The 27,904-nt window shown below is 35.5% G+C and overlaps 2 protein-coding genes across 3 annotated transcripts in view; one reads left to right on the top strand and one right to left on the bottom strand.

The window, feature by feature from the left end:
- Nucleotides 1–18,289, bottom strand: part of arfgef3 (ARFGEF family member 3) — a 50,108-nt gene extending 31,819 nt beyond the window's left edge. Inside the window, exons 1-9 of the mRNA XM_051126740.1 lie at nt 17,885–18,289; nt 16,450–16,505; nt 15,966–16,043; nt 14,663–14,794; nt 14,261–14,329; nt 6,067–6,189; nt 5,696–5,741; nt 4,177–4,261; nt 3,095–3,199 (exon numbers count right to left, since the gene is read on the bottom strand). Coding sequence (XP_050982697.1) covers nt 3,095–3,199; nt 4,177–4,261; nt 5,696–5,741; nt 6,067–6,189; nt 14,261–14,329; nt 14,663–14,794; nt 15,966–16,043; nt 16,450–16,505; nt 17,885–17,969 — 779 coding nt within the window. The 5' untranslated portion in view covers nt 17,970–18,289. The remainder of the gene's footprint in view (nt 1–3,094; nt 3,200–4,176; nt 4,262–5,695; nt 5,742–6,066; nt 6,190–14,260; nt 14,330–14,662; nt 14,795–15,965; nt 16,044–16,449; nt 16,506–17,884) is intronic.
- A 642-nt stretch (nt 18,290–18,931) lies between these two features.
- Nucleotides 18,932–26,657, top strand: fbxo9 (F-box protein 9). 2 transcript variants are annotated; one of them, XM_051126503.1, is made up of 13 exons: nt 18,932–19,111; nt 19,718–19,792; nt 20,892–21,014; nt 21,153–21,210; nt 22,122–22,218; nt 22,853–22,983; nt 23,066–23,180; nt 23,321–23,439; nt 24,411–24,501; nt 25,086–25,181; nt 25,300–25,393; nt 25,490–25,641; nt 26,191–26,657. In XM_051126503.1, exons 1-13 carry the CDS (start codon nt 19,109–19,111, stop codon nt 26,297–26,299), a joined length of 1,263 nt encoding a protein of 420 aa, XP_050982460.1. In that variant the 5' UTR covers nt 18,932–19,108; the 3' UTR covers nt 26,300–26,657. The 2 variants fall into 2 exon arrangements, with proteins under 2 accessions (XP_050982460.1, XP_050982459.1); XM_051126502.1 differs by having other exon boundaries at nt 18,933–19,111; nt 25,487–25,641.
- Nucleotides 26,658–27,904: the final 1,247 nt, after the last annotated feature.

Below are 27,904 nucleotides of genomic sequence, written 5' to 3'. Positions count from 1 at the left end.
CATTGTTTATTGGATATTACATACTTGGGAAATGGTTAGTTGACATATAGGCAGTAAAAATGCTTTCTTGTAAAAGACTTTTTTTAAAGAAAAAATGCGTATATTTGACCCTGGACCACAAAACCAGTCTTAAGTAGCATGGGTATATTTGTAGCAATAGCCAACAATACATTATATTGGTCAAAATTATAGATTTTTCTTTTATGCCAAAAATCATTAGGAAATTAAGTAAAGATCATGTTCCATGAATATATTCAGCAAAATTCCTACTGTACATATATCAAAACTTAATTTTTGATTAGTAATATGCATTATTAAGAACTTAATCTGGACAAATTTAAAGGCAATTTTCTCAATATTTAAATTTTTTTTTGCACCCTCAGATTCCAGATATTCAAATATTTATATCTCGGTCAAATATTGTCATATCCTAACAAACCATACATCAGCTTATTTATTCAGCTTTCAGATAATGCATAAATCTCAATTAAAAAAAAAAAAAGTATGGTTTCAGTATATGACTGTTTTTTTGGTCCAGGATCACACATATGTAGTGTGAAGTCTGAACTTTCAGAAAATATAAAGGGTCACTAACTTTGTCAATTCTCTCATTGTTTTTGCTTGTTTGTTTGTTTGTCAAAATTAACGATTTGTCTTTTATACTAAAATCATTAGGAAATTACAGTTTTTTCAAAACGTTGCCTCTATTTTTCACTTTACACACAAATCCAAGAATTGCACACACAAAATGCAAAATGCCTTACATCTCTTGCAAAATGAAGTACACATTTCAAAAGCAAACATTTGTCATATGCTGCAAACACCTTTGCCTTAATATATTTTTGGCTATATCATATACACACAGTTATTCAAAACCTAAAGCTCTGAGTCCCTATGTACATTTCTGTACAAGATTGAAAGTAATTGGCAGAGAGATGTTGAAAGATTCACAGTAAACAAGAAAGCAAGATTGAAACCAAGATTTATTTTTTTTACTGTAAGCATTTGTGGTTGTGAATAAAGTATTACACAGTACGAAAGAAAAGAAATACACTCCCAGTCAAAAGTTTTTTTTTTAAAGAAGTCTCTTCTGCTCACCAAGCCTGCATTTATTTGATCCAAAGTACAGCAAATACAGTACATTTTTAAAATTATTTTTACTATTTAAAATAACGGTTTTATATTTAAATATATTTTAAACTGTAATTTATTCCTGTGATTTCAAAGCAAATTTTTAGCATAATTACTCCAGTCACATGATCCTTCAGAAATCATTATAATATTCGTATTTGCTGCTAAAAACATTTATTATTATTATTATTATTATTATATTGAAAACAGATCAGTGGAATATTTTTTAGGTTTCTTTGATGAATAGAAAGTTCAAAAGAACAGCATTTATCTGAAATAGAAATCTTTTGTAACATTATAAATGTCTTTATTCTTACTTTTGATCAGTTTAAAGCATCTTTAAATAAAATTATTAATATCAATAATTTCTTTCCCCAGTAAAATAAAAATACTGACTCCAAGCTATTGAATAGTGTATAATGTTACAAAAGCTTTTTATTTCAAATGCTGATCCAGTGCTGATCTTTATGTCTTTTGATTCAAAGAAATGTACTCAACTGTTTTACATATTTATAATAATAATAAATGTTTCTTGAACAGCATACTAGAATGATTGCTGAAGCATCATGTGACACTGAAGACTGGAGTAATGATGCTGTAAATTTAGCTTTTTGTATATATTACAAATATAAAATATATTAAACTATAAAGCAGTTATTTTAAATAGTAAAAATATTTTACAATATTACTGCTTTTGCTGTATTTTGGATCACATAAATACAGGCTTGGTAAGCAGAAGAGAATTATAAAAAAAAATAATAATAATAATAAAAAAAAAAAACATTAAAAACCTTACTGTTCAAAACTTTTGACTGGTAGTGTATATCAACCATGTGTAGATGGACAGAAACCAAACATAATTTTGAAAAAGGTGATTATTCCAAGGCCTATTCTAAAGCCATGATTGGTTTGTGTTAAGTAAAGCAATGAGTGTTTGCACAAATGAGGTGTTAGTGTGAGGCACTGATGAATTAGTTCGGCATTTTGACTGGTTGTGTTTAAAAAAGGAAATCAAGATAATTCCTGTTAGATTTTTGTGTGTTGTGTTTTGCAAAAAGAGTTTTATGAAATTGAAGAGTCAAAGGTCGAGAATTAGTGTATGGTTTTGCAGATTTGGTGTGTGGTTCTGGTGTTTGAATGTCAGGTTTCAGAAATTGTGACAAGAAATGATTTTGTGTGTAAGCAGTTGAAAAAAACTATAAGTAAAGATCACATTCCATGAAGACATTTGGTAAATTTCCTACTCTAAATATATCAAAACTTAATTTTTGATTACTAATATGCATTGCTAAGAACTTCATTTGGACAACTTTAAAGGCAGTTTTCTCAATATAATGATTTTCTGCACCCTCAGATTCCAGATTTTCAAATAGTTGTATCTCGGCCAAATATTGTCCTATCCCAATTAAAAAAACGGACCCTTATGACTGTTTTTAAGGTCCAGGGTCACATATAGTGTTATTTATGTAATATGAAATTATAATTACAATAATATTTTCCCCATGAACAATTTTAAGACAAACTTTGACAACAAAACAAACCTTGCTATCATCTGTTCATAACTGCTGAAAATTATACCATTTTAAGATGAGTACTATTTCTATCTCCCCTACTGCAATACTCACCTGGGTTTTTTTTTTTTTTTTTTTTTTGATATTTTGAGATAAAATCTGTGGTTCTTTTATGTGTGTCACACCATAGGACATTACATTACACCATAGAATAAATGGTAGTTATTAAAGTATTTCCATTTAATTTTGAACATGTCAAAGGAAAAAAAGTTTCATTTCGATACACACAATATCAACATGTTTTTTAAACAAAACTAAAATTGAAATAACATTATAATTTTACATTTAATTAAAATAATAGCACTTGTCCCTAAGTTGAGCTACTCTCAACTACGTAATGTGCAGGACCCTTGATTTAAACAATGTGCAAAGAGAACAAAGACATATCTCACCAGATGAGGTCAGCGAAATTACGATGCAGGTGCATTGTGGGAGGACAGCTGCTCACCATGGACAGAATACACTCCAGGTACAACAGCTGCAGCAGCTGGTTTTCACTAAAGAAAACATACACACACACACATTAAAACACTAGATACACATCTGAAATCACATACCCCCTGAGTAAGCAAAAAACTTCAGGACCATTAAAAACATATTTTTTTATATTATGAATGTGCACAATATGAATTAATTAAACTAAATCAGAATATACTACATCCACCATGTTGGCTTTGTCATGTGACCTATGCCGTCACTTTACTGCTATTCCCAACTCCTCTACCGTGGCTTCAAGGTATAGTAAAGTGTCCACTGAATGCTCACTTTAGAATCTTGGTGTAAGTATAGGACATCGGGGGTACTTTTCACCCACTGTTTTATACTCTGATTCGGACATACAACTCATTTCACATACTGTTTTTCACATACTATATAATCAAGAAACTAGGCATATTCTGATTGACTTTTTGAGTTCTTGCTCTAAGTCTGTATAAACTATACTTTATTTTTATACTTTATATGTGAGGTGTTTGAAACCTAATGTCACAATGCTAATGTCCTTGCTATGAAGTTTACGGTGGAATGAGTGATTTTTAACATTTTATCATTTTGGATGGCTGAGCCCAAGTCTTCTTGGTCCCTATAGATATTATTTTTGTTCCTCCTTTAATGCCTTCTATACTCCTTGAAATTAACAGAATTTCTTTGCACTTTTTTGTTCATCAAGAAAATATATAAAACAGACTGGAAAAGTATTAGCACACCTCTCTTCAACAACACATGTGACTTGAGACATCATTCATGCCTTTTTCCAGATGTTTCTACAATACTTAGAGCAGGGGCATCCATTCCTGCTCCTGGAGAGCAACTGTCCCTAGTTTGCAGATAAACTGCAAGACAGTGTCCCTCCAGAAGCAGGACTGGACACGCCTGACTTGATGCTAATCTGAATAAATGGCACTAATAATAATAATCACTAATACTAGTCTGATAATAATGACCCTACAACAAGTTGACGATATGTAAAGCTTACTTTGAGACAGACTCCAGTTTGTCACAGAAAACAGTGAGCACCATAACAACATCTTCATACAGTGCATCAGTAGTGGGAGACAGATCTGAAAACATGCATAAAGATATACATAACTTTTAGAAAATGCTACATAAAAACTGTAAGCAAGCAATTAAATCACTACTGTATGCAAACACCTTAGCCAATCATTCCCTTCCTTACTGCACTCAAACAAAAATTGTGAATATTAATTATAAATCTGACTCTGTATGTGAAACACTCAAGAACTGTACCTAATGAGCTCTATATCTCATCAGTGATGTATTTTTATACTTAAAGGTTCCACTTCCCGAACAAAAATGGACAGATAATGTACTCACCCCTTGTCATCCAAGATATTCATGTCTTTCTTTCTTCAGTCGTAAAGGATTTTTTTTCCATATAGTGGACTTCTATGGTGCCCCGAATTTGAACTTCCAAAATGCAGTTTAAATGCGGCTTCAAACGATCCCAAATGCGGTTGTAAACAATCCCAGCCAAGGAAGAAGGGTCTAATCTAGCGAAATGATCATAAATATAATAAAATGTATAGACTTTTTAATGTCAAATGCTCGTCTTGTCTCGCTCTGCCTGAACTGTATTTGTTCCGGTTCATGACAGTTAGGGTATGTCAAAAAACTCTCATCTCATGTTCTCCTTCAACTTCAAAATCATCCTATATCGCTGTTTTACCTTTTTTGTTAAGGGTGTTTGATCTTCTTTGCATGTTCACTTTGAAAAGACTGGGTTGGTTCTTCTGCAGCGATTTAGGATGATTTTGAAATGATTTTTGTAGTTGAGGGAGAAAATACGATTGGGGCTTTTCGACATACCCTAACTTGAGCCGGAATACACAAAGTTCAGGAACAGAAAGGCAAGGCGAGTGTTTGAGATTAAAAAGTATTTAAATTGTATTTTTTAAAATAAAATAACTGACTGTTTCGCTAGATTAGACCCTTCTTCCTTGGCTCGTTTACAACCGCATTTGTGATCGTTTGAAGTCGCATTTAAACTGCATTTTGGAAGTTCAAAATCAGGGCACCATATCAGTCCATCATATGGAGAAAAATGCTGAAATGTTTTCCTCAAAAAACATAATTTCTTTACGACTGAATACAGAAAGACATGAACATCTTGGATGACAAGGGGGTGAGTACATTATATGTGAATCTTTGTTCTGGAAGTGGACTTCTCCTTTAATAAATTACTGTGTTCATATCTTAGCAATATGCTTGTGAGGAATATGACTGGTGAAAAAGGGATCCTCTCAGAAAAAGCTTAATGAGACACATACCTAATAAGCAGATTTTAGAACAGAGCCATAATATTAGCAGAGCTAAAATCAGTGGCAGCTGCTATCATCAGTAAATGTTATATACTAGTTGAGGTATAAAAATTGTTGTGGTTTATCAATAAAACAATAATTATGCAACTGCTAGTTCGACGGATGAGCCATGCTGGAAACCTAAACATGCTTTCATGGCTTATTGTTTTAGTGTACCTTTGCGCTGGTGGACAGGTATGCAACGTTCCTCACCATCAACACCCTGTACAAATTCAACCAGACATTTTCATAACATCAGTTCATTTTTAAACATTCTATGAGAAGTCTGAAAAAAAGAAAAAAATGAAATAGTCACAAGAGAAATTGGGAACTTTTGCAGGAAATACAACAGTACTGCACTTTGTAAAAAAAAAAAAAACAATAAATCTTGTTTTGAGTTATGAATATTATTTATTATCTATTACTTATTATATATTTGACTACAGAATGCCACCATTGACCAATCACTAGAGCGGTGTAATAACAGAGTATAGACATGTGCTTGTGTTTAATAAAGCTCTGTGAAACTGTTGTGAAACATGACTCACTGTGTTTTCTTGTCTATGACGCAGTTGTAGGGTGAGATCTCCAAGAATCTGACTGAGGGTAGCCCTGACTGCTGTGTTGATACTGCGCTGATGACAACTCGATATGTATGTCTCAATACACACCTGTAACGCACAAAGGTGCAACAGAATTTTTGAGTAAATGCTAAAATCCACCACAACAAACTATTTTTGTTTTGCTCACTGTAGGGCATTGCAGATATTTTGCATGCCGAATGTGATTATAAAATGCCTTCAAATCCTGTCAGAGCCTCCATATTTTACAAGATGAATGCGCGTGAATGCTTTAGTGGATTGATATGTCAACTTATGAGACAACCGAAGTTACAGTCATGTGAAAAAGTTAGGACACCCTATTGAATTCCATGGTTTTCTGTATCAGGACATCATTAAAAAAAAATCCTTGGCTGGTCTTAAAATTTCGAAAATAAAACCTCAGATGAACAACAACAAATGACAAACTGCACTGTATCATTATTTACTGAACAAAAATAATGCCAAAATGGAAAAGCCATGTGTGACAAAGTTAGGACCCCCCTACTGCTAACATTGGAATTTAGAGGGTAATAACAGTCAAGCACTGCTAATGAAATACATTTGATTAATTGATCATCAGCAAGTCTGAGCACCTCTATAAAAGCATAAGCTTTGGCAGTTTGCTGGTCTGGAGCCTTCAGGTGTGTGTTAACACAATGCCAAAGAGGTAAGACATCAGCAGTCATCTTAGAGAAACAACTGTTCCTGCCATCAATCTGATACAATTTGAAGTTTATTCACAAGTGGAAGACATATAAAACAGACACCTCTCCTTCCAGGATTGGACGTCCCAGAAAAGACGTCCCAGATGACCCCAAGATCAGACTCTACAGGCCTCGGTTAACATAAAGTTCATGACAATATCATTAGAAAAATATAGGACAAAAATGGCATGTTTGGAAGGCTTGGCAGAAGAAAAACCTCTTCTATCTAAAAAAAAAAAAAAAAAAAAAAAAAAAAAAACATTGCAGCACAGTTTAGGTCTGCAAAGTTGCATCTGAACAAAACACAAGTCTTCTAGAATAATGTCCTTTGAACAGATGAGACCGAAGTGGAGATGTCTGGCCATAATGCACAGCGCCAAGTTTGGTGAAAACCTATACAGCATATCAGCACAAACACCTCATACCAAAAGACAAGCATGAGTGTATTTCTGCAAGTCTGTTTGGAACCACAGAAATTACACACCTCAATGACAAAAATAGAACACTTCATAAATCTGTCTCACAAAAATAAGGGAAAAAAAAAAAAACAAACAAACAAACAAAAAAAAAAAAAAAAAAAATATATATATATATATATATATATAGTGGGTACAGAAAGTATTCAGACCCCCTTTTTCCTCATTAATGTACACACAGCACCCCATATTGACAGAAAAACACAGAATTGTTGACATTTTCGCAGATTTATTAAAAAAGAAAAACTGAAATATCACATGGTCCAAAGTATTCAGACCCTTTGCTCAGTATTTAGTAGAAGCACCCTTTTGATCTAATACAGCCATGAGTCTTTTTGGGAAAGATGCAACAAGTTTTTCACACCTGGATTTGGGGATCCGCTGCCATTCCTCCTTGCAGATCCTCTCCAGTTCTGTCAGGTTGGATGGTAAACGTTGGTGGACAGCCATTTTTAGGTCTCTCCAGAGATGCTCAATTGGGTTTAAGTCAGGGCTCTGGCTGGGCCATTCAAGAACAGTCACGGAGTTGTTGTGAAGCCACTCCTTCGTTATTTTAGCTGTGTGCTTAGGGTCATTGTCTTGTTGGAAGGTAAACCTTCGGCCCAGTCTGAGGTCCTGAGCACTCTGGAGAAGGTTTTCGTCCAGGATATCCCTGTACTTGGCCGCATTCATCTCTCCCTCGATTGCAACCAGTCGTCCTGTCCCTGCAGCTGAAAAACATCCCCACAGCATGATGCTGCCACCACCATGCTTCACTGTTGGGACTGTATTGGACAGATGATGTCCAGATGATGTGGTTTTCTCCACACATACCGCTTAGAATTAAGGCCAAAAAGTTCTATCTTGGTCTCATTAGACCAGAGAATCTTATTTCTCACCATCTAGGAGTCCTTCAGGTGTTTTTTTTAGCAAACTCCATGCGGGCTTTCATGTGTCTTGCACTGAGGAGAGGCTTCCGTTGGGCCACTCTGCCATAAAGCCCCGACTGGTGGAGGGCTGCAGTGATGGTTGACTTTCTACAACTTTCTCCCATCTCCCGACTGCATCTGTGGAGCTCAGCCACAGTGATCTTTGGGTTCTTCTTTACCTCTCTCACCAAGGCTCTTCTCCCCCGATAGCTTAGTTTGGCCGGACGGCCAGCTCTAGGAAGGGTTCTGGTCGTCCCAAACGTCTTCCATTTAAGGATTATGGAGGCCACTGTGCTCTTAGGAACCTGTGCAGCAGAAATTTTTTTGTAACCTTGGCCAGATCTGTGCCTTGCCACAATTCTGTCTCTGAGCTCTTCAGGCAGTTCCTTTGACCTCATGATTCTCATTTGGTCTGACATGCACTGTGAGCTGTAAGGTCTTATATAATCAAACACAGCTGGACTCAAATGAAGGTGTAGAACCATCTCAAGGATGATCAGAAGAAATGGACAGCACCTGAGTTAAATATATGAGTGTCACAGCAAAGGGTCTGAATACTTAGGACCATGTGATATTTCAGTTTTTCTTTTTTAATAAATCTGCAAAAATGTCAACAATTCTGTGTTTTTCTGTCAATATGGGGTGCTGTGTGTACATTAATGAGGAAAAAAAATGAACTTAAATGATTTTAGCAAATAGCTGCAACAAAGAGTGAAAAATTTAAGGGGTTCTGAATACTTTCCATACACCGTATATATATATATATATAAGAGAGATACAACATGCCAAAAGAAAAGTTGTTTATAACCAAATGGCCAGCTTTAAACCAATTGGGCATCCAAAGAATGATTTCATAATTGCTGTTTACAAGCAGTCTTTATCAGGCACGATGCAGTTGATACTGAAGTATGGATAAATATTGCATTTGCTAGACATGGAATGCTAAGAGAAATTGACCTAAACCAGGAAGGATAAAATAGTCTCATGGGCTACTTGTTTGACAAATAAATATAAAGTTAGAAGCAGGAAAAATGGCCAAGTGTAAGGATTTGAGCGAGTTTGACAAGGGCCAAATTGTGATGGCTAGTTCTTGTGGGGTGTTCCTGGTCTACAGTAGACAGTATCTATCAAAAGCGCAGAACATGCAAACTTATTAGCAGCATGCACAAACTGGATGCAATCACGTTTGTTTCTGCTTTGTAATAGGATGTTAGATTACTCCATATTAAAAAAGTAAAAATGTCTAGAGCTTATCATCGTTATCAACAAGAGTTTTATCATGATCTTGATATAGTTTATCATCCAGCTCTAATTCAGGCTATTTGTAGAACGTGTCCGGCGACTCATAGACTATATGCAGGCATCATGTTGGAGACCTAAACAGACAGCACACAAACTCACAGATCCAACTGCTGGTAAAAGATCTGTCCTATAAAAACAAAAGGATGGTAATGTGAAATTTGCAACAGACACAACAGTTGGGTTCTAAAAGTATAAATCCCACTCACTGTCAATGAAAAACTACTACCCTTATTCCAAAAAATGATCTGATGAAGAGCTTATGGACACAAAATCACTGAAATAGTTGGCATTCACCCTTGTGCTCTATAAATAATGGTTCTATACCTCTTAACATTTGAATGTAATAGACCAATTATATGTTTGTAAACATTTGGGATGCGAGTGCAGTATGGTTGCAGGAAACTGGGGAGAGAAAGCCTTTACAGGTAGAGAATTACATGGATACGGTACAAAATACTTTCATTTAAATAGAATATAGGTTATATTGATCGGATGTCATTTTCAAAGCACTGTTATTCAACGAAATTCACATTAGACAGTTGGGATAGTCTTACAGATCCAAAACAGGGATCAGAATTAACAAACTCACTAAGTCTGAATTAGGAGATATAAACTTGCATTTGTGAGAAAAAGGTCAGAATTGTGAGATATAAAAAAAAAATGATGTAAAAATGTTAATAGTTGGTTTAAATAATATTTCATGCTGTAACTGTAGGGCTAATACAATACGTCTCCTATGAACACCATATGTGAATATTATGTATACCTATTGTTTAAATCAAATGTATGCTTTAAAAGTAATCATAGCAGTTTTCATCCATAGTATGTCCGTTTAAGCATCTGCATTTAGCTTCAAATGGCATGTTTGATGACCGTATTCAAATGATTTGCATTCAGATTTTGACATCAAAAGGCACAAAAATATATATTTTTCTTTTATTCCATGGATTTTACCCATTTACCTCCACTGGTTACCAGTGTTTTTATGCAACCACTATGTGCACGCAGCTGCAAGTGAGATATATAAAAAAACATCTGATCAATATAATCTATATATAATCTCCCTACTCAAAATTGGTCTATAAAGAAAGAAAGAAAGAAAGAAAGAAAGAAAGAAAGGCAACATTTTGATGAAAACATAACAATTTTGTTCGAATATCATAGATATGTCATGACTGATTGCTAGAATTAAAATAATAATCCTGCTTCAGCATGAATTTATGTCACTAGGTCTCTGTTAGGCCTGTCACTAATCAACTCTGAAATGGAATCTTTCATCAAGCAAACAGAATGACTGACCATAGAGCATCTGCCACTCTGCCATGCTTGGTCATGGAAAAAGTATCTAAGATGTGGCATCTGTGACCACTCTTATCTGTAACCATAGCAACGAATGACACACTCTTGGAGGCTAGGAAAATTAGTTTCATGATGGAAGTGAGATGTCAGGGAGAGGGGTTCACTGTGAGCTACTGTGCTATTGTAGGTACTTCTACACCTAACAAAAATCTCCCTTGTGCAAAATCAGAAGACAAGAGTCTTGTGAATTGAAAACCACTTGCTTTGATATTCTGTTATCAAGTGCGGTGACATTCAGGCATTGTAAGCGTCTAAATACTTAATGGGTCTGCCGTGTGACTGGACATGCTCTGTCAGAAAGTGCTTGCTTCAGCCTCATTGTTTACAGCCCGTTCCCTGCGGCTCTTTGGAACAGACCTGTGTGAAAATCAGAGAAGTCTGGCACAACCAGACCCATTTACACATGATGCTGTGCTTTTATGAGCTGTTTATGGACAGCCAGGGGCAAGATAACACAAGGGAGGGGGAGGAATTGCTGTGAGTTGCAACACATATCAACCATCTTCTCAGATTTGTAATAAGAATAATTTATTAATCAAAACACAAACATCAAGGTCTTCCCTGTGGTTTTCTGCAAAAGCAGAAGCTCTCATGTTACATTTTGAAAGCAAGGAAAATTAGGACATCTGTAAATATTAGCAGTGTAATTTTGCTCTTGTCCTGCAAAATAATTATTGTTAGTATTAGTTAAAAACTATTATGCTTGATTTTTATTTTACAGTATAATAACATTAATACTATAGCAATATTGTTTTTTTTTATTTAATAAAATAAAATAAAAATATTTTAATAATGATAATTATTATTGTGTAATAGTATTTAATGAGTTCCATAAAAATAACTGTATACAGTAAACTATATTATCTATATACATACACTTTCATGCAAAAGTTTGGGAATCCCTTGCTGAATCTGAGAAGATATGAATACTTTGAACAACATAAGAGAGATCATACAAAATGCATGTTATTTTTTATTTAGTACTGTCCTGAATAAGATATTTTACATATAGTCCACAAGACCAAAAAAAAAAAACAGCTGAAATTATTAAAATAACCCCCTGCAAAAGTTTAGGAACCCTTGGTTCTTAACACTGTGTGTGGTTACCTGGATGATCTATGCCTGATATGGTGCCCCGAGTTTGAACTTCCAAAATGCAGTTTAAATGCGGTTTCAAACGACCCAAATGCGGTTGTAAAGGATCCCAGCCGAGGAAGAAGGGTCTTATCTAGCGAAACAATCGGTTATTTTTTTCGTTAAAAAAATACAATTTAAATACTTCTTAATCTCAAACGCTCGTCTTGTCTTGCTCTCCCTGAACTCTGTGTATTCTGGCTCAAGACAGTTAGGGTATGTCGAAAAACTCCAATCGTATTTTCTCCCTCAACTTCAAAAATCATTTCAAAATCATCCTACATCACTGCAGAAGTACCGACCCAGTCTTTGCAAAGTGAACATGCAAAGAAGATCAAACACCCTTAACAAAAAAGATAAATCATCGATATAGGACTCCCATTGAAGATTGGAGTTTTTCGACATACCCTAACTGTCATGAACCGGAAAAAACAGTCCAGGCAGAGTGAGACAAGACGAGCGTTTGAGATTAAAAAGTATATAAATTGTATTATTTTTATTAAAATAACCGATCGTTTCGCTAGATAAGACTCTTCTTCCTCGCTTGGGATCATTTACAACCGCATTTGGGATCGTTTAAAGCCGCATTTAAACTACATTTTGGTTCAAACACGGGGCACCATATCAGTCCATTATATGGAGAAAAATGCTGAAATGTTTTCTTCAAAAAACAATTTCTTTACGACTGAAGAAAGAAAGACATGAACATCTTGGATGACAAGGGGGGTGAGTACATTATATGTGAATTTTTGTTTTGGAAGTGGACTTCTTCTTTAAGAGCTGGGGGTGAAACTTTTGAACAGGATAAAGATGTCCACATTTTTCTTATTTTGTTGAAATATAATTTTTATAATCATTTTTTTTTTCCATTTAGTGCTGCTCTTCGGAAGCACTTGCATGTTTCCTGGAAGACAAATTATTTAATTAATTACAATTTACATTGATCTTCAAATTCAAAAGGTTTGACCCCTGACTCTTGATGCATCGTGTATATGGTATGGTATTATTTTATCAACAGCTGATTTATATGTCGAATAATTTGATGATGAAGTAGTGAGAAATCATGTCAGCTGTACTCATAATAAGTACTCAAAATAAGGTTGGCAGGTCTGCAGAAAACACATTGTCCCTATTAAATGCAGAAAAAAACACAAATTACATTTAGGTTCTTGTGCATTGATTCTGCACTGAAGTGCCAGACAATGGCAAAGTTGTGATTGCATATAGACAGAACCAGAGCCACCTCTGATAATAGGGGGGTGAGACACTTCAGCAAAAAGAGTGGTATTCAATACTATCATGACGCATAAATACCTTCAAATCAAATTAATTATAATTGGAATTTTTAGTGGTAATGTGCTTAATTGCTATGAAAATAATGAAATAATACAAAAAAAGATTATGTAATGTTCTAATGACAGAAAAAAAAAACACTCAGCAGGGGACACAAAAGTGAGGGTTCAATAGCAATAGCTATCACATATAGGGGCCATATGAGGGGAACCACTGGACAAGTTTAGTTTCTGTAAGTAGGCTCTTATTTTGTTCAGGCTGGACAACTGCAGTGCTCTCTTGGAAGGACTTCCAGCCAGTTCTATCCAGAATGCAGCAGCAATAGTAGTCTTTAGCGAAAAGAGCACGTCACACCTCACTTTCACAAAGCCACTTTCACAGACTTTTACCTAATTCTTCTCTGCTGGTGGAATGACCTGCCCAACTCAATCCGAGCAGCTGAGTCCTTAGCCATCTTCAAGAAATGGCTAAAAACACATCACTTCCATCTACACTTGACCCTCTAACACTAGAAATCACTATTCTATTTCTAGAATACACTTGACCCTCTAACACCAGCTTTATCTATTCTATCTCTTTCTATCTTTTTTATCTTGACTCTAATTTAAATTTAAAACCTTGCTACATGTACTGCCTTAGACTAACTGGGACTTGTCACAACACTTACTGTTGCTCTTTTGCTGTTTTGACTGATTCTATTGTCCTCTTTTGTAAGTCGCTTTGGAAAAAAATCATCTGCTAAATGATTAAATGTAGATGTAAATGTGTGACCCAAAATGCTGTGATACCAACCAAGCCGCCGCATCGTCCTCATTAAAGAAAAGCATAACAGCGCAGCAGACTTTAAGAATAGATGCCCTTTGACAAGGACTTTAATGAGAGGGTTGCCAGATTCACTTTAGATGAGCAATTTTCCATTGGCCATCTCATTCTGTCAGTTAAACGCCAATCAAGCATGTCTTACCTCAGCGATTCTCAAGATGTTGTGCCCACTGATCTCAAAGGTAGAGGAGTAGGTGACACAAAGCAGGACCTACAACACAAAGAACTACAAAACATTACCCATGTAATCTAACAGCTGTTTGGCAGCACCTCTACTGAAAATGATTTAACACTTCTGTATTAAACAGGAGATCAGGAACACAGTGTGTCTAGGGATGCATATGTGCCAGTAATGCTGCAAATGCATCCAATTAGGCAACGGGTGCAGACACTGAATTGATTAAGCCTGCTAGATGCAGCAGATTATTTCTGACACTGACTATTCCAGCTTAATACTGGCCAAACATTTTCTCCATAAACCATTTCTAACAGATCAGACATTTGTGACCTCACACTGATGGTGAAGGTTCAGACGAGCACGGACCTTCATGACCTCGACCTGCAGGTCTTCATGTAGAGCGGGCGTCACCCTGATGGCCTCCAGGATCTGACTCAACAGCTGCTTGTCTGGAACCTCTGTTTCCACAGCAACAAAGCAATCCTCACAAAGAATCTTCTGTCAGGGCCACAAGACAAAAAACATGCAAATTGCTGAGAAGAGTACGAAGAGTACTGGTCACTTTCACATGTTTGTAAGCTGAATTATAAATATACTGTATCAAATGTATTTTTACATTCTACCAAAAAAAATAAAATAAAATAATATTTGAGTAGTTTCACAAAACTTGCCAACACAATGGCAGGTGCTCACTATAATAATAATAATAAAAAAAAAAAATTAAATTTAAAAGACTGTAAAAATGCTATAAATGCGGTAAAAACCTGTCACGGCAAGAGAAACTGTAATAGACCTAATTGTCTAAAAAGAATGGTCTAAATTGTCTAAAACCTAATTATCTACATTTAAGGTAATTTTACTGTACCATAATTTGAAATGTACAGTTTTTAAAAGTGAAAAATAACAAATCATCTTATAATTCACAGTAATAATAATAATAATATTAATAGCGCAAAAGTCTGTGACACTTTACATTTGATGGTTTTTCACTGAAATAATCATGTCTCTTCTTACTTTTTCCATGTAAGTTACATAATTTAGTATGTAATTAAGAGTTTTATGTTACATTCTATTTTCTTAAATTATTTATTTCATTATGCTAGTGTCATATGTGTTACCATGATGGTGTTTTATAAAGGTGAAGTCAAGTCACCTTTATTTATAAAATACAGGTTGGGTCAAAGCAGCTTTACATAATGTGTAGATAATGTAGGAGGACAATAGTAAACAGTCAATTTTCAGTTAAAGTCAGTTAATGAAATGTTTTTTTTTTTTTTTTTTTTTTTTTTACTGTAAATTTAAATTCAATCTGTAAAACTTAAAATATTTCTATAATATTTTTATGGTAAAGTTCAGACAACCATAGCTGCTAGATTTCTTTTTTCACATTTTTTCACATTGTTCAAGTGACTTTATGAGTTCATGAGTATTTATGAGTATTTTGAGTCTCTACAGTATTCTGGTGCCAGGACAGTCCTTTCATGTCCATAACGGAAACATTGCAAAACAAGTTACAAGTCTAACATGCTTTGCTTGGCTTAGCAAATACCATTAAATAAAACAGAGCCAAAATATATGTGGTACTGATTTAAGTCGACCTAAATCATTTTTGTGTCTGTGAAATGTATGTCTTTTAAAACCGTAAAATATTTTTTAGTAAAGAGCCCACCTGCATTCCAGTGAGGGCAGTCTGAGCCAGTTTAGTGTTTTTAGACTCCAGTGCCAACTGAAGAGGGAATAAACACTTCTCTCTGCACAAAAATAGTTCACACTTAACACACCAGAACATGAAAGATTCGACTCACAAAGACATTGCATTAAAGTGCTGTCTAATGTCACTCTTACTCCTTCTGAAGATTCAGAAATCATCTAGATAAAAGCATCTGCTATATGAATAAATATAAATAAACCTAAGACAGTAACCCATTTCAAATGTATAGCCATCAAAATGCTGTGGGAGAAGAATGTTTGTTCATTCTAATAGTTTATTAATTCATTTTCACTGTGTACTGAAAAAGGTTTAAAAACAGAAGGTGTTACGCAAAACTTGGGTTTCATGGATTGTCTGTATGGATCATGAGAATTATGTGAGAAAGTATGTCCAAGAAATACAAACACTGACAATACAAATATTGTACATGGAATCAAAACACTTGCCTGAGCTTAGATGGTGGCATTTTAACTGATCCATTCTGAGCCTGAAGGGTCTCTGTACAACCGCCGGAAAAAAATAAGAGAAAAAAAAAAAAAAAGGTTATATAATATTTTAAAATCAGAAGACAGACAATAAAACAAAAAATAAACATCTAATTGGTAAGAAAACGAAAAAAAGCACAAACAAATTAACACATGAATAAACTTACTAACTTACTAACTATTCAAAATGAAACAGAAATCCAACAACCTCACATTAGAAAATTATTCCAGATAAGGCCTTGCTATACTGTCATCTGAGCAATTCATCGATCCTGTAAAATGAGCCAGAGTTACCCGGCACAGCATCAGTTTTGACCACCTCATTTGTTGGCACAGCATGACTGACAGTCTGTGAGATATGCAATGCAGAAACACTGAAAGGTCAACTGAGTTCTTGAAGCTCTCCATCATCTTAAACTATAGCAAGCGGAATTAGAAGTACAGAATTAGAGCTGCTCTTGCCCATCCACTAAAAGCCTATTAGTTTTAACAATACAAGAACAAGCCTAGATCATCTACAACACTTTAAACATTTGTTATATTAATTATTACAACACATAAGAATATATATTACAGCAAATACACTGAAATAATCAATTTTCATTTATTTTCATCAAATATTCTACTACTACTAGTATTACTACAATACGTCTTTTACTGCTTTTATTTTATACCTTACTGCATTATCTTTAAAGTAAACAACTTAGGTGAAAAAAACTCTTAATCTCTTAATTACAAAGAAAATTACAATAAAAATTGTAATGAACTGTTAAATTATTTAGAAAGTACTGTGTCTTAATCATGCCTTAAATAATGGAAAACCATGCTAATTTCATATGTACACTGGCACTGAATGATAACCATATTCCTGCACGGCTATGCTTGCATGATATACCACGGTAGATGTCCAAAAGCATATTACTAATATTTTTATTTGTACGTTTTTTTCACGTTGAATTTTGGAAATAAACAGTGTTAAAGCCAAACCTTTATAGCCAACACCATAACATTCAGATAAACACGCACAGGTCGCATGCAATGATAAACTTCTCACATCAATAGACTCATTGCATGAGCGCCCACTGGAAATAAACCAATTTCATTCTATTTCACTTTGCGTGTTTTCATTTCATTCTTCGTGCTGTTCTAGAAACGAATCTGCAGTTTGGCAGCTAATGGAAAACACATATCTACTGTAACAGCTGTTATATTAGGATTCAGCTGCTCTAAATAAACATCCGTGAAAGGCGGGCACACATGTGCTCTGACGGTATACTTTTATTATTCTTAAACATTAAAACAATGTTTAAATATGTTGAACGCGCGTCCCTCTATTTTTCATCCGCATTTCATTTCTTCTTCACAGACTGTACACGGACAGGTGCATCTTACCACAAGCGATACTGCATGAGTCCCGGATCGCTTTATGTTTACTGCCCGATGCCTCCTTCTGAAGCTTTCGTAGAATCTCTTCCATTGCGCTGAAGATGATTGATAAATGTTACGTTGGTTCGTAGGTAGGAAAATTTCGGTTTCAGGCCTCCTGCCTTAGGCTCAGCATCCCTACAGTAAAGATGATTCACTTTAACAACAGTGATACGTCACACTGTACGTCAATTATTATTATAAGCGGGGAAGCCGCTGGTATTTGGTAACATTGGAGATAATATAAAGGAAATATAAAGCCTTCGACAAAATTAAAGTGGACATCTAGTGTTTCAACTGCTTTCTTGTGCAAGCATCTGATTTGTAAGGTGGGTGCGCAGCGCTTGTGTCCAGCGACTTCCCGTCCGCGAATTAGGCTACTATGACGAGGGATTAGTACTTAATATTCATAAGCCACGCCTTCGGTGTTGAAGGGAAATAACGCAGCTACACCATGATCTAATTAATATGCTATGACTTCACCTTTGCCATTGGAAGGTTACCGAGCAAATTTGCTAAATCTGATTAATATTTATGATGTAACCTTCGCCATAGTACAAGTGTAATTAATATCTTGATTTTTCCGCTGGATAAATTAAATTGAGGCTCGATTCGTAATGATTTCTACATTGTTGTCACGTTTGAAACCTTTATTTTATGTTTTATTTTATTTTATCTACCTTTTTTTTAGCAAATTTAACAAAAATAGAATAAAACAAACACACCAACAGATTGTGGCACGAGCCGTGTTGTTATTCCCGTTTAGACGACTCTAGAGGAAAACACGTGTAAAAATGACAGTACAACAAAAAGTATGAATTTTCGTGGTGTGGTCTTTTACTGGACACATTAAAATAAGTTGATACTAGTAAAATAAGAAAAATCCGATTTCACTTTGACAAAAATAAAGAAAATACAAAGTGACGGGATTACTCATGCGGTGCCGAGGCTTAACGAAGAGACAGACGGGCAGACTTTTATTTTTAAACCACAGACCGGATGTTGTTTTGTCGCAGCAGCTCAAGTGTCTCCGTGAGCTCTCCTGTCACATACTCATCGTGATGGCTGCCGTGTGGCGAGCTCGCAAATTTGCCCGTTGTGTCGTCCGCTTCTCTGATCGTGATCTGTAAAATATTCGCTGAAAGCACGTCTTTAAACGCGACATTAAAAGAGATCGCAAAATAAGTTGATATGGTCAGTAAAAGCTGTGTTTTTAAGATTAGCGAGACTGCTAATCAGGTGCTAACATTAGCATGCTAGCAGTTATGACGTGTAATAGTCCTGTCATCCACATCTGAGTGCGTGCGTGTGTGTGAGTGCTTTAAAGACTGAATAACAGTCTTAAATATTCAGTCTTAAATATCGTTTAATAACACATAGGCATAATTTCCTTGTGTATATGTTGAAAACATAAGTTGAGTTGTGTATGCGTGTTTACAAAGTTTGGAGTTCTGCAAATCACGAAACAACTTGACTTGTATTCAAATGCAATCAATAGGAGTTTTACTTTATAGTCGATCATTTGTATTTTGAAAGTTCAGTGCAATGATTTTCTGCTGCTTCGGGTCCTGGTCAGTAATTCACGTCGAGCTCTCTGTTAGTCTCTGATTGGTCACTCTTGTTTTCCACACCAAACATGGACGTGGTTATAGTTTTTTTTTTTTTTTTTTTTTTTTTTTTTTTTTATTATCAGGGCTTTGTGAGATCTGCGTCACTTCTTTTTGAACTGTGTGTATGTATTTTTATCTACTTAATATAAAAATATATCATTTAAAATGACCAAATATGTGTTATTTCTAGGCTGAAAGCAACCAAAATACTGATGGCACTATTGAAGAAGGGGAAAATGAAAATACAGAGGATTCTAATCTGCAAGTTAGTGAACCTGATCTCTTTTTTTTTTTTTTTTTTTTTTTTTTTTTTTTTGTTAATTATTATTATTATTATTATTATTATTATTTGCAGTCCTCTTTATGTAATAAATTGCCTTCAACTACTTTCACCAAATTTTTGGAATATAACTGCCACATAATAATTATTGAAAACCTGGATATATCATTCAACATGTGACCAAATACACTTTCCTGTTTTTATTGTGCACAGTTCATCAGTGCATGCTATCCCAAAGGGAAAAAGTTTGTAAATCTTTAATGAAATATAATTTGTAATATTTAATTAAATATGATTTACTCTATATCTGAAATGATCTCCCTTTTCAGATGACATCACAAATCTCTCTTACTGTTTAGCCCCTCCCCTCCAGCTATGGAACAAATCCAGTCAGCTCTCATTGGCTCAAAAAAATCAAGTCCCACCCTCCTTTTTTCTTTTTCTTGTCAGAGAGCTCAAGATATTTTCTTAGTATAATAATTTAAACCATTTAATTCCAATGATTAATACCTGAAATAATGCTAAACATCTGCACCACTGTCTACAAAATTATTTTGAGTATGAAAACTAACTAACAAACTATTATAATACCTTCCTGGTTTTTGTGCATAATTCATTGTTGCACGTTATTTCATAGAAAACATTTGATAATTTTTAATCGAAATGTATATTGTTCTGCTAATGAAAAGACTTTTCTTCATGGCTAATGTCACCAAGTCAAGTCATCTTTCTTTATATAGTGCTTTATACAGTACAGATTGTGACAAAGCAGTTTAACTGTGTTAAACAGGAAAATAATGTCACCATGTCCACTAACTATTGAACCCCTCTCACAAGTGGCTCTTTTCTATTATGTTATGAACTCTACTCTTTTATGAATATAAATGAATATGAATAAAATTAAGTCTAATGATAATCTATTGGATGGTAAATTAGGTTCTGAGGCAGTTTATTGTTGAGTTCAAAAATTCGTGAACTGGAAACGCTGTGAAAGCCCAGTGGTCAGAGGGTGTGGGAATCCTGATTTTCTTATGAACAGAATCTACAATCAACAGAATTCTGTAGCTGATTTTTGATGTTTCAGATGGAGCTCAGTGCTTTTCGGGCAAAGTGGATGTCTGAGCTTCAACCCAGCTCAGGTGGAAAGAAAAGTGCCCTCAAAACTGCTGACCTGAAGAGAAAACAGGAAATTGCTAAAGAAGAAAAGGTGTGAGCTCACTAATATTTCTAGATGTACTATGAGTTACATGACCAAAATAAATCTTTGCTGTCACAGTGTTGATCTGTAATGTTATACCCTTTACTTGAACATGTTTTATCGCTGATTGTGAATGTGTGCTCATAGGCCCGAGAGCTGTTCCTGAAGGCTGTTGAGGAAGAACAGAATGGAGCAGTTTATGAAGGTTTTTATTTATTATTTTTGATTAGACCAGTGTTTCCCAACCCTTGGTGGCGTCTTGGCGAGAGCAGCGGTGGCGTGTAAAAAAAAGTCTTATCTGTTTGGACCAGGCCCCACAGTTCGTCATGCATGTGATTAGCAGATTAGATGCAAAGTTTAACGATCAAAGATCGAAAGTTTTTTATTTGCGCGTGTTTCTAAGTCTTGTGCGTGCACAGAGCCATGAACACAGATTGCTCTTGAACGGACACATACACACAAAATTATCTCAAAATACCCCTTTCGGTAAGTATTCTTGTAAACACAGACTGTTATGTCTTAAGTGAAATGAACATAAACGGAAAGAAATCAGATGGATATTATTATATTGGATCCGTACATTCATTCTTAAAGGGGCAGCAGCCTATTGCCGTCTGTCATTAATGTTAATCAAACAACATAACAGAGCTTTAACAAAGACTAATCCACATTTAATTGATGCAGTGAACACGTATAGTGTTATCTTTCATTTAATTATTATTTCTGTACCTGAATACTACTGTTTTCTTATTTAATTTGTAACTTTGTTCTGTTTATCTATGCTTGTAATTTGAGTGTTATTGTATTACTGACTGTTCACTTGTCAGTTATAATGTTTGAACTTTATTAGTATGGCGAGTAGTTTTTACTGTGACAAGAAGTACTTAAAGTGTTCTTTGAGATGCTTTTGAACAGTTCAGTTTCATTGATCAGTTTCATCTCTATGTAGCAGTCCAGAGCGGGTAGACTGCAGGGCCTGTAGAGCAGTGTTTGAGTGGGGTGCCACAAATTTTTAAAGAAACTGAAAGGGTGGGGAAAACGGTTGAGATTAGACAGTCAGACCTGATAGATTACATCAGGGCTGCAGGTATAACTTTCCCTATTTTGATTTTGCAGCCATCAAGTACTATAAAAGCGCAATGCAGCTGGTACCGGACATCGAGTTTAAGATCAACTACAGCAGAACTCCTGATCCGGACCGTGGCGGGAGCTAGTAAGTGGTCGGACGCAGAATGAACTGTCGTGGAATGAATGATCATGGACAGCCTGGGTATACATTAGGAAATGTTGAAATTGTGTTTTCTAGCCATCTAAAATTTGTGGAAATTCTTTTAAAAAATAAATAATAGATGTTTCTTTGGTTTCTATGGTATTTTCCTGGTTTAAATATATTTTGTTAGATATGGTTTTTCTGTAGACCGCAATGTAGTTATGTATAATTTGCATTAAAGAAATGAAGCTTTTGTGCAAACAAATGTTTATCTTTATGACATTTTCTCATTTATTGTAATTAATCTGGATGATGAGCTTTTTGAGTTGTTTTGAACAATTCTGATTGTTCTTGAAAGTACTTTACGATTTAAATTATATATATTTTTTGCATTACAAACATGATAATACATTTTTTCCTGTTTTATTTATTTATTTTTGCATTACAGTAATGACTGGTGGAAATGTGCCATTAATAATAATAATAATAATAATAATAATGTCACAATGCAACAAAAAAAAGTTTTTTTTTCTATATGCACAATACTTTACAAGTTCTTATTTCTTTCTTTTGATTTGCCATCTGAAGTTTGATTGCATTATTATTTTTATTATTACGTTATTTTCCCACTCTTTAGCTTGGAGGACAATGAGAACAATCGGGAGATAGACGATCTACTGACGTACTTCCAACAGCAGCTGACACTGGGGGGCGACACCATGAAGCTGTGTGAGCCTGAGACAGACACGACTCAGGTGCACATCTCAGGTAATTCTCACACGTTAACTAGTCTGTTTGGATTTCTAGAATTTACCCCTTGCACTGAAAGTCCATTTTTTCATGTCCACAGCTTTGCCCTTCGAGGTGCTCATGTATATCTTCCGCTGGGTGGTGTCATGTGACCTGGACCTTCGAGCCTTAGAGCAGCTTTCCCTGGTTTGCAGGGGTTTCTATATCTGTGCAAGGTGGCTCACAAACTCATCAAATATCATTAAAAAATCAGCTTCCCCACTAGCATTATAGTGGATTGTGCTCAAAGTCACCACTCAGATTTTCTACATTAAAAAATGTAGTTTGCCATGTATTTGTGGGTGTCTTGTTACAGAGACCCTGAGATTTGGCGGTCTGCCTGTTTGAGGGTGTGGGGGCGGAGCTGCACCAAAATGCTGCCATTTTCATCCTGGAGAGAGATGTTTTTGGAAAGGCCACGTGTACGCTTTGATGGTAAATGCATGTGTTGGTGCATGTTTTCTTAAAGGAGAAGTCCACTTCCAGAACAAAAATTTACAAATAATTTACTCACCCCCTTATCATCCAAGATGTTCATGTCTTTCTGTCTTCAGTCGTGAAGAAATTATGGTTTTGAGGAAAGCATTTCAGGATTTTTTTCCAAATAATGGACTTCATTGGTGCCCCAATTTTGAACTTCCAAAATGTAGTTTTAATGCAGCTTCAAAGGGCTCTAAATGATCCCAGCCGAAGAAGAAGGGTCTTATCTAGAGAAACGATCTGTCATTTTTTTTCGGAAAATAACAATATGTATACTTTTTAAGCACAAAAGCTTGTGTAGCACAAGCTCTAGGATGCGCGTCCACGACACTATACGTATTATTGAATCACGTCGAAAGGTCACACGTAACATAGGCAGAACTACAGACCAAGTGTTTACAAAGTAAATGCGCAAAGACTAAGGTACAATGATGTCGGACGATTCTGAAGTTGTAGGAGAAAATGGGATGGAGTTTTTTGCCATACTCTACCTTTTTGAGTCGGAGCACACAGACGATGAAAGATGTGATTGGTAGTGTCGTAGACGTGCATCCCAGAGCCTGTGCTACACGAGCTTTTGTGCTTAAAAAGTATACAAATTTTAATTTTTGGAAAAAAATAACCCTGATAAGACCCTTCTTCCTCGGCTGGGATCGTTTAGAGCCCTTTGAAGCTGCATTTAAACTGCATTTTGGAAGTTCAAAATCGGGGCACCAATGAAGTCCATTATATGGAGGAAAATGGTTTCATCAAATGCTTTCCTCAAAAACCATAATTTCTTTACGACTAAAGACAGAAAGACATGAACATCTTGGATGACAAGGGGGTGAGTAAAATTATTTGTAAATTGTTGTTCCGGAAGTGCAGTTCTCCTTTAAATATGTGCTGCATGTACAGTATGCATTAAAAGTCAGTGGTTTGTGCAGGTGTTTACATCAGCAAAACGTCATACATCCGTCAGGGGGAAGAGTCTCTTGATGGCTTCTACAGGGCTTGGCACCAAGTGGAGTACTACAGGTGAGCTTTGGGCTCTAAAGAGAAACTCCACTTAAAAATTAAAATTCTGTCAGAATGTGGTTCCAAACCTGTATGCATTTATAGCGATTCTTACAGGATTTTGTTAGACCATGGAACTTTGTATTGACTTGTACCTGGACTTTAAAGTGGACTCAACCCTCTTTTAGTTGTCAAAGTGTCTGTCCATATTACATTCACACTGATGTCTTTAGGAAGTCAAACTAATTTAATATAATAATAATAATTAATAATAATTCCTTTAATAATAATAAACTAAGATAATAAATAATTAAATCAAAACCTTTTGCAGTTTAATAAGCAAACTTAGCTATATTGCAATTTTGATTTTAGTTTAATTAACAGATGCTTTGCCAAAGCAGTGGTGAAAAACAATGTTAGAGACCTTTTGTATTATGGGACGTTTAAAAATAATTTCAGTTCGTTATGAAAGTGCATTTTTTGGAACAACATAAGGAGGGGTAAATGAAGACAGAATTCTTTTGGGTGGAGTATCCCTTTAATGTCCCTGAACAAAATCTGTTTTGCTCAGTGTTATGAGAGTGTGACGAGACCTGATCTTTTAGGTACTTGCGCTTCTTCCCTGACGGTAAGGTGATGATGTTGACCACACCCGAGGACCCTTTGGTCACTGTCCCAAGGCTGCGTAGCAAGAACTCCAGGTACAATATGCGTCATGGGCCTAAATAAACTACATCGGCTCTGAACAGAACTTGGCCGAAAGCACTTTTCCAGGCCATGTGCCATCTTTAAATCGTTCATGATCTTTAATTTCCACAGGATGGATTCCATCATGTTTGGCCATTATCGGCTGTCCCAGGATACGGACAATCAAACCAAAGTTTATGTTGTTGTCTCCAAGAGAAAAGAAGAGGTCGGTCTGCCTGTTCAAGTTTACGGCCCCTTTTCTTTTACAGTGCTGTTTTATTTGTTTGTGCTTTTACTAGCAGTTGTCATCTTTCAACAGAAGGTGGTGGAGTACCAGAGGAGCCGGTTCTGCAGGCGGAACCCAGCCCCCGAAGCAGAGCGCGCCTTCCATGTAGGACTGCAGCTGTCCTCTGGGGGGCGGCAACGCTTCAACAAGCTGGTGTGGATCCACCATTCCTGCCACATCACCTACAGGTATCTCACCAATCTGCATTCGCCAACACATCTGATGAGTCCAAATGAAATTGTAAGCCACGCTGCTCAAAAATCTTAGAAAAACATATATTTTTTGATGCTCTTTTTTCCAGCAAGCTAACAGATTGCAGTTTGGATATGTTCATCTCAGAGAAGCTGACAGTCTCTAAAGTTTAATTTGGCTACATCAACAAATAATCCAAATCATGATTATTTGTCTGTCGTTTAGTCAATAGGATCTGTTGTTTAAACCATTTATGTAATTAAATAAAAATTATAATTGTAGAATATATAAAGTCATATATGATTTGTCTTTTCTGTCACTGAGAGTTTTAGTGAATTTGGTAGAAAATAAGATATTGTTGCAACCATGGCTGCCATCAGAGGGGTCCAGTCGGGATCATTGTCTTGGGCTGTGTGACGAGTCTAGCCTTCAGGTCCATACCACTTGTGTCCTGGTGGAGCAGTCAGTAGGCAGTAACCACTTGTGTGACTGCGGCATGCTGGGAGATTTTGTACATTTCCAAACTCTTTCTTTTTCTCCCTTAGATCGACTGGAGAGACCGTTGTCACCGCATTTGATGTCGACAAAATGTACACGCCTCTGTTTTTTGCACGAGTGAAGAGCTACACAGCCTTTTCTGAGTGTCCACTGTAGGACGACAAAAGCAATGCATGCAGTAACTTGACCCTTGGCCCCTCAAGGTTTACACCTCACTGCCACCTCCATCTGCTCTCCCTACTGCTTCCAGGCTCTTTCTTATGAATGTACAAGAACGGTGTGACATTTTTAGATTCCTACAGTCTTAACTGCAGCTCACAGCATTGTGTTTTGTTTTCCTGGTAGTGTAAGATCTGTCTTGCTCGTATTGTAAAGATAAAGATACAAAATATATATATATAAGATTGTCTGTAAGAAGTTTCGAGTTGACTGTGATGAATGTTCACTTGTGAATTTCAGTGAGGGAATATGTCTGCTGACAACTGGAACACCCTAATAAATGAGCTATATTGCGTTTTGCTGTCTTTTTCTTTTGCATGTGTAAATTGTGTTGCATAATACCGAAAGTCAAATTGAAATCATAATATATATATATATATACATTGGTATTTACAGTTTCATCAAAACGTTTCCTGTATGACTGTTGTCCCTCTCTTTTCAACATATGTGACCCTGGACCCCAAAACCAGTCATAAGGGTCAATTTTTAGGAATTAATAATTATATAAACAAGCTTTCCATTGATGTATTGTTTTTAAGATAGGACAATATGTGGCCAAGATATGACTTTTTGAAAATTTGGACTCTGAAGGTGCAAAAAATAAATAACAACAAAATATTGAGAAAATCGCCTTTAAAGTTGTCCAAATGAAGTTCTTAGAAATGCATATTACTAATCAAAAATACACAAAAAACTAAATATCTTCGTGGAACATGATCTTTACTTAATATCCTAATGATTTTTGGCATTTTTGACCCATACAATGTATTGTTGGCTATTGCTACAAATATACCCGTGCTACTTAAGACTGGTTTTGTGGTCTTGGGTCCCTTTTTTTTTTTTTTGGTTGAATATTTTGTTTTGTTCAGAAATACAGGAGATCGGTGTTCTAGATAGATGTCAACAGATTTGTTATACCATCATTTTAGTTCAGTTTATGTTGGAATGCCTTTGAACCAAGCACCTTTCAGAAATCAGGTCTAGACTTTGATAAAAGAGGACAGATATAATCCAACTATAACATGCTCAGAGATTTGGGGACTGGAAGGGATTTAGTTCAAGGGGAATTGGATCTGTGACAAAACAAGGAGAACATAAGGTAAAGTGATGATAAAAGTCTCTTTTAAATCCACTGATAAAGCTTTTCTTTAGGTTATTACATGATTATTTGTCCTAGTTTCTCATGGCTATGATTATGGAATTCAGAAATATCAGGGAAATTTAAATTTGTGTTTTCTAGGCCTGAAGAAGTGTTTGTTGTTGCTTAGTTAGCTCTTAGTTAAGGAGTAGTTCACTTCCAGAGCAAAAATTTACAGATAATGTACTCACCGCGTTGTTATCCAAGATGTTCATGTCTTTCTTCCTTCCGTTGTGAAGAAATTATGTTTTTTTGAGGAAAACATTTCAGGAATATTTTGCATATAGTGGACTTCTATGGTGCCCGTGAGTTTGAACTTCTAAAATGTAGTTTAAATGCAGCTTTAAAACAATCCCAGCCGAGGAAGAAGGTATCTAGTAAAACGACTGGCCATTTACTTTTTT

The sequence above is a fragment of the Labeo rohita genome, chromosome 13 (assembly GCF_022985175.1).
Source record: "Labeo rohita strain BAU-BD-2019 chromosome 13, IGBB_LRoh.1.0, whole genome shotgun sequence".
Taxonomy (NCBI): Eukaryota; Metazoa; Chordata; class Actinopteri; order Cypriniformes; family Cyprinidae; genus Labeo; species Labeo rohita.
The sequence above is the reverse complement of the archived record's forward strand: the minus strand, read 5'-3'. Positions and strand labels throughout refer to the sequence as shown.